At 31.1% G+C, this 7,716-nt stretch overlaps 1 protein-coding gene across 1 annotated transcript in view; it reads left to right on the top strand.

Moving 5' to 3' along the window:
* LOC106467176 (laminin subunit beta-1-like) overlaps window positions 1-7,283 on the top strand; it is a 103,200-nt gene extending 95,917 nt beyond the window's left edge. The window contains exons 31-32 of the mRNA XM_013927497.2: window positions 1,970-2,126; window positions 5,563-7,283. Coding sequence (XP_013782951.1) covers window positions 1,970-2,126; window positions 5,563-5,702 — 297 coding nt within the window. The 3' untranslated portion in view covers window positions 5,703-7,283. The remainder of the gene's footprint in view (window positions 1-1,969; window positions 2,127-5,562) is intronic.
* The last annotated feature ends 433 nt before the right edge of the window (window positions 7,284-7,716 follow it).

Here is a 7,716-nt window from a genome sequence, read left to right as displayed (position 1 = left end):
GAAAAATCAAGGAATCCATCTTAATTGAACAAAACAACCCTACTCTAAACCAACACCCTGGGGTGCCAAGTTATCTCTTCTAAATGTGCACCAATACCTGGTCATGTGACCTATTTGTTCCATACTGTATATATATGTCTGTGTCAGTGTAAAGTACTTGTACCTGATGATGACAAAACATTGTACATTTTGCTGTTATGTTAAACTTATAGTAAAGAATTTTTTCATTACCCATTCAAGCCGTCTCCAAGCATAATGCCTGATGCAAATAACAATGTTCAGCACATTCTTTTTTGAGAAATGTTATTAATTATGTGGAGATAGCTGTAACATTACACATTTTTTTTTGGGGGGGGGGTCAGTTGTAACAGTAGTTCCTTTTATGAAAAACTTTTTTTTGTTCTGTTGTTAACCAATGATGTATACATATAATACTTGTTAAAATTATAGTTACTGAACAGGTTACAAAATCAATTTTCTATGGCAATGATACATGAGGAGGCCTTGTTCTCAGGATTTCTGTTGTCATGCAGAATTTCTATACATATTTGTAAATGACAATGGCTTAATTATAAGTTTAGTTGGGACTTCAAAAACTTGTGCACCAAAATCCTATACATGATAAAAACATGCTATAAAATATTATGCATCAAAATTACTATCCTAAAAATATTCCATATTTAAAACACTGGAATCAATATTTGATACTCTAATATGCTATTATCCACGGTGGATTTATTGTAAAAATGATTCTGTTACAATACCTGTTACTATATGTACACAGCGTAGTCACAAGTAAATAGACACTACCTTTTCAGAAAATATGAAATTTTTCAGTCATATTCACATGAATTGATATATTTATAATTTAATTCATATATAGTAGATCTTCCTTTCGCTTCATCGAGTTCGTTGATCCTTTTCGCCCATTCTTGCTTTAAAACTTGGAGTAGATTGCTTTTCGAAGTTGGTTTTTTTGGTTGTTTCTTGACTTGCCAGTCGAGTATGGCCCAGAGGTTTTTGATGGGGTTCATGTCAGAAGATTGGCTCAGCCAAGGCAACTTTTGGATACCATTTTCTTCCTGCCACTTTTGGGGGTTTCTAGCAGTGTGACACAGTGCTCCATCTTTGTGTTGTGTTCTCGTCCACGAAACCCGAGGAATAAAGTGGCAAGAGTCCTTCCTCCAATATTTCGACGTATTTCGCAAAATTTATGTTGCCAACACACTCCACTAAGCTCGATTTCCCACCAACCCAAACAGCTCCCCAAACCATCACGCTGAAACCACCATGCATCACAGTTGGCTGCAATCTGTTGAGCCAAAACTCTTGATGAGGCATTCTCCAGACCCATATCCTTCCACTGTCCGAATACAGTCTTCCAAAAGTCCAGAGGCTTGGTCATCATATCACTTGCCCACTTCTTTCGTCTGACTATGTTGGCAGGTCTTAATAAGGGCTTCCATCTAGCTGGTCTTCAACGATAACCCAATCTGTGGAGAATCCATTGAACAGATATTGGGCTCATCCCACCAACTTTGGCCACTTCTGCAGTCGTTAATCTGGGATCCATTTTGATGCTCCTCTTGACAGCCCTTTTTGTCCTCTCTGATGGACCAGGACGACCCGAACGCTGCTCAGTTGTTTCCTTGCCGTGTTTTCTGAACTGCACAATGATTCTGTTGACTGTCGAAAGCGAGATTCCTGAATTCTGCAAAATTTGCCGCTGACTTATTCCACCATCTGCTTGACCAACTATCCTTCCTCTAGCAAAATCTGACAATTCGAGAGAACCTTGAGTTCTAGGCATGTTGTAGCACAAGATAATTAGTGTACGGACCATTTTCATTTATATAGTGCTCTGTGAACACAAATTAGTTAGCATAAATCAGTTAAATGATGAAAAATTAGGTGTCTATTTACTTGTGACCAAAAAATTGTTTTAAATGTATTAATTTTGATCATGTAGAATGCTGGAGAACTGGATGAAAAGTACAACAAAGCTGCTGAAGATCTAGATGAGAAAACCCAAAAGAGTGGATATGCTAAAGAAAGAGCAGAAAAATTGAAAGAACGAGCAAAGAAGTTAGCTGAAGATGCAAACAGCAAATTAAAGGAACTTCAAGGTATGAAGTTTTTGAAATTTGTATTATTCGAAATAAATCCTTTTTCAGAGAATACCGACTGTCTTTTGGGAGTCCGGCTTTTTAGAAAATAAGTGACATAGCTTATAGAGTAGGTGGTTAGGAATGGAAATAAGTTTTATACCTGTGTACAAAAGTAGAAAATTAAACTTAAAAAAAATAAATTATGGAAGATAGGAAAGTTAACACATTTTGAAATGATTAAAAGTAATTTGAAGAACAATTTGAAACTAAGGTAATACTTTGAAAGATAAGAAAAGTATGGCTATTGTAAAGGAAAAGAGAGGCAGTAATCACAACTCTTAGGAGGTATAAATGAATGTTATTTGATCAAAATATTGATTGTAAGCTCTTCTATTTTATAGTGTTTCACTTTCTTTTTATGGTTTTATTGATATTGTATTTATGTATTAATATTTATACAGTTACATATGTGAGAAACATATTGCAGAGATAATATGTAGAACCTCAAAAAATGTGTTTGTTTATTTTCAAGCATAAAGCTACACAATGGGGTATCTGTACTGTGTCCAGAATATCAAAATCTGAGTTTTTGAATTGTAAGCCTTCAGGCTAATTGCTGAGACAGTGGGGAACAGCTCTATAAAAAGTTGCATGCATACATACATACATACACAAGTACAATAAAACAATTTTTTAATTTTATAAAGACAAGTAGGGATTGATATATACATAATCTAGCTAGCTATAGTAATATAGAAAGTTTTAATGCTACAAAAAGTATTGAAACAAGAAAGTCAAAACTGCATAAACTGAGTTACTCATTTGTAGGTTATGTATATATTAATCCCTACTTGTCTTTATAAAATGAAAACAATTTTTATTATACTTACTTGTTTCCTTTTTACTAGCCATATTTTTGTGCACCAGCAATACCAAGTGTGGGATGCACGTATACCCAATTTGATTTGATACACTAGCATCCTTTTTGGTACAAGAAAGGAATCATTGGGACACCAACTGGATGAGTTCTGTGAAAGAATTACATCTATAATGTTTGTCTTTTTTCTGTACGATGTCTGGAAAAGTCACTAATTTACTTAGATGAAAATTTGTTGAAATAGTAAAATTTTGATTGACTCCATAAACATGTGTATAGCAATTTAGGCAGCTTTATAAGTACAATAAGCTTTAGTTTTGCTCAGACAATACTGTGAAAGAATCATTGTTAATACTCAGACATTTTAAAGGTGGTTTTAAATCAGTGACCATTTTGTTTCATAACAGTCCCTACTATTAAGTACTACTTTGGTTAATGACACACACAAGAAATGCAACCAATCTAACAAGTAAATTGCTAAGGTTTCAGCAGTATAAGTAACACAGCAAAAAAGAAGCATGTGAAATTAAATTCAAATCTAAAGTTAATTAATAATGCTTAATCTGTGTTTATGAAGTTTTCTGAAAACAAGTGTGCACAATGGCTATAAAACTTGAATAAAGCCCAGATCATGAGTCTACTTAAAGACAAAAAGTTTATTTATAGGACAATGAATACTTAGCCTATTAAATATACATACTCACTCTGAGAGGCCATGTCATCTATACATAGCAGTCAATTATTTTGAAGGGCTGCTACTCACTAAGCCAGAAGTCTAAAGTAAATTTAAAAAAAAGACATAAGAAAATAAGTTCTGCTATAATCTAAATTGGTCTTTAATCCTCTGAAAACTTAAAGACACAATGATACAGCATTCTGTCATCAATGTGGCCTTATAGCTTGCTAATTTTAATTTGGTACAAAGTTAACCTAAACCATGTAACAGTTCTGCTCCAGTGGAAGTCTTCTTCTTACATCAAGAACCAAATTCATGCTGTAAAACCATTATAATGCAGAATTACAGGTTTATTCCTACTCGGCTATCAAAATACACCCTTTCTCTAACTATTAAGAACAAAATACTTGTAACTTCTTTTCAGCAACTACTTACAACATACTGTTACATGACTAAATAGAATACTGAACCTAATTTAGATTAAAGTATACAGCACTTATAAAACTAACAAAACCTTAATGTAAACTTTCCATCCATTCTGATTATTAAACAAACTTTGCAAAGTTGTTGGTTAACCTCCAATACAGAAACAAATTGGGACCTACATAATAATAATAATATCTACTGCCAAACTGGAAGAATTTTTTTCTTTAAATTAGAAACTTCTTGATAAAATATCAACTCCGTCTGTTAATTACAACTTTAAGTAAATGTTTGATAGCCAGTTTAGGAACAACAAAGAATTAGCCATGTAGCCTAATATCTATTCACTGTATGTAGACAAAGTTAATTACATGCTAACAGGAACTTTGTATTCTTAACTCAGCTCCTGACAAATATAATCATGTATTGGCCCCTAAGGAGTGACCTACTATATTCATACATCTTTTAAAAACAAAGGTGCAATTTAAGATAAAGTACAGGACAATATCTAGAACACTTTTTGTTTTATATTCTAGATGGCCACTCAAAATATTTCATGCTCATACTTGGGTATCTTGTTACAAAATTGTTCCATAGAAATATGAAAAATTATATCATTTACATTTAAAGAAAAATATTACATGCACACATTGTATTATCTTCATTGAACTTTGTTTCCATTAAATATTGATTGTGAATCGACAACTGTTTTGCTTTTTAAATAGAAAGTTAACAGTCATATTGCAGTGTCCATTGTAAGATAAGCTTACAGATAATGATAGTAAAAAGAATATATATCTAACTGTTATCTCTTGTGATACATTTTATTATTCACCTCCTTAGTTTTCTGAGAATAATAGTGCAAAAATTAAATTTCACCTTAGATGCAATAAGTATTCACCCTTATTGTTTCAGTAAAAATGAAATGCTCAAAATCAATAATTCAGAAACTGTGTTTATAAATGTATATATAAAAATTAAAAATCAGTTTAATTATCAGTGAAAACATTTACCCAGAAAATAATGAACATGTTACATAAAAGACATCTCTTTTTCTTGTTACTGCTCTGAAAATAAACTGTAATGACCAAAAGTTTGAAAATTAAACAAATGATTGTAAAATAAGTTTGGCAAATAATGAACCAATTCCTGTACAATATATATTTATCTAAAAATACTACAGGTTTTGTATGTGTAATCAATAACCTAAACAGATGCAAGTACTTTTAATGTTTACTAAGTACATTACGATATGATTTTATGATGCCAATTATTATGAGGTTATAACAGGTAAGGTAAATTAGTTTCACAACTCTAAAGGGAAGGTGTTTAAAAATCTGTTCAAACACACACACACACACTAACCAAGAAGATTGGATATCTTAGTTCTTCCTTATATAATTTATCTTTATTGTTATTATTTTTTTATACAGAGTGATGATTGCTGGTTTATAATAATTCTATTTTATATTGTTTAGCAATGGATGATGAGTTTGGCAAGAATGAATACAAACTGACAGACTACTCCAAAATCTTGGATGATTTAAATCAACAGATGATGGACCACTTAATGACAATTGAAGAAAGATCTGCTTTTTACCGTGATTGTCAATTATAAAAAAAAAAGGACAAGTACATAAATATTTCCTTACTCGATGGTCAGATTAACTGTGGTAGTTGAGATTAAGGTATTTGACAATTTCAAAACCATAGGAGACACCAGTCAACCTTTGCATTATGCACTGTATATTGCATGTGATGTTAGTTTTCAAGTCTAATTTGGCTTAACAGTTTCATTATTTCATATCTGTGTAAGAAAACACCATAATACATGCAGGTTATCTCAGAGCTTTTTCTATAGAAAGAGTTGTTTGTTTAAATCAAATATTTCTGGCAATGCTTTTTCACCCCGAGTTTAACTGTATGTGATTTAAATACTGCATTGACATAAAACGAGTTGTATGTTATAAAAGATTTGACCTACAAGGAATACGTTTATGTGCTTGTAAACAACTTGTATGAAGAAATTGCTATCTTTGTGTATTTCTAGATGATTATGAAGTTCCTTTTCATACATTATTACACAACACACTCATATATCTATGTATACTATTTTACTCAGTTACTAGAAAAAAAAAAGTATTACAGATTTTAATAAGAAAAGAGGCTAGTAAAAAATGTGCAATCACTTTCCATTTTAAAGATTATATTTTTTCTTATTAAATGTAATTTGTTAACTAATGTGTGTGTGTGTGTGTGCACATATGTATTGTGTGTGTGTGTGTGTGAAAAACCCTGTCCTTTTTTGAGTTCATTGAAACTGTTTGCATTTCCAAATAAGATTGCAGAAACTTTTTTCCAGTGTATAAAAGAATAATTTATCTTTGGTTTGGAAAGTACAGAGATAAAGTGGAATTTTTTTACTGTTAAGTTTTGCAATTGCTTGTGTGTGAAAAGATCATTGAAGTTTTTCACATATACAGTTTGAATTATTCAGTGTAAAATTTATATAGAATAATATGATGCTATTTGGATAATATGTATGTTGTTCATTATACTTTCATACCTACTTTTTCTATAAAAAGAATTTTTTTATAAAATGTAACAATAACACATGTCATGAGAATAGTAATTATGGAAATTGCATGAGTTAAAACATTATTTAAAGGCAGTATGTAATACTGTTTTCATGAAGTGCATTTCAACACTAATGTGGGTGCAACTGTGAATGTGCATTGCTTAAAAGAGCAATGTTAAGACTATGACTTTGCATGAAGTTTTAAGTGTTTTGATAGAAATAAAGTAGTATAAATCTTAGTCATAATTTCTAATTCTGTTCAGTGCATGTATTCTACTGAAAATCTGTTTTATTGAACTAGAGAAAATTGAAATCCATCTTAAAGTGTAGGTACTACCTCTTGTTATGTGTAGGCTCAGTTTTTAAAGAGATAAATTTTTTAGTTCCATGTTTCAAAGAGATTTTATTTAAAATATGACAAAGCCAATTTTTATTTCGCAATATAAAGCTTTTAAGTAAATATTAGTAGCTTGGTCATTTTCATGAATATTTCTGGTTACTAGTAGCTTTACTGCTAAAGGTTTGAATTTATTTAGTTTTGATACAAACATTTTATATAGCAGTGTGAATAATAAATACTTGTGTTCTCAGCCATTAATAAAAAGTAATTATGTTTGTCGAGCTCAGTTGTTTATAGATATTACAAACACAGTTTTATTTAAAGCTGTAATTTCTTTAGGCCACTTTATTAAACTTTTCATAAATGTATTTTTATCTTGATAAAAACAGTGTATAAATACCACTAACAAGCTAGTCTTACGTTATTTGTTTTTTGTCTTTTTGGATTCCATTCCGAATACATCCAGGAACCAGTTTCATAAAGTAAATTATTTACTAATAGACCACAATTTGCTTTTGGATTGTTTGTTATAGCTCAAAGCTTCAAAATCGGTCATCTGCACTGCATCCATCATGAAATCAAACTCCGAATTAATTCTGGTATTGTATACATTCAATCTTGCCATTGAGGGACATTCTACACTCAAGACAAACAAGTTCTTTAGAAATAGTGATAATGCAATCTTTAATATTCAAAAAATATTGATATATTACA

Source organism: Limulus polyphemus, unplaced genomic scaffold (assembly GCF_000517525.1).
Source record: "Limulus polyphemus unplaced genomic scaffold, Limulus_polyphemus-2.1.2 Scaffold2516, whole genome shotgun sequence".
Taxonomy (NCBI): Eukaryota; Metazoa; Arthropoda; class Merostomata; order Xiphosura; family Limulidae; genus Limulus; species Limulus polyphemus.
This window is presented reverse-complemented; position numbering and strand designations above follow the sequence as displayed.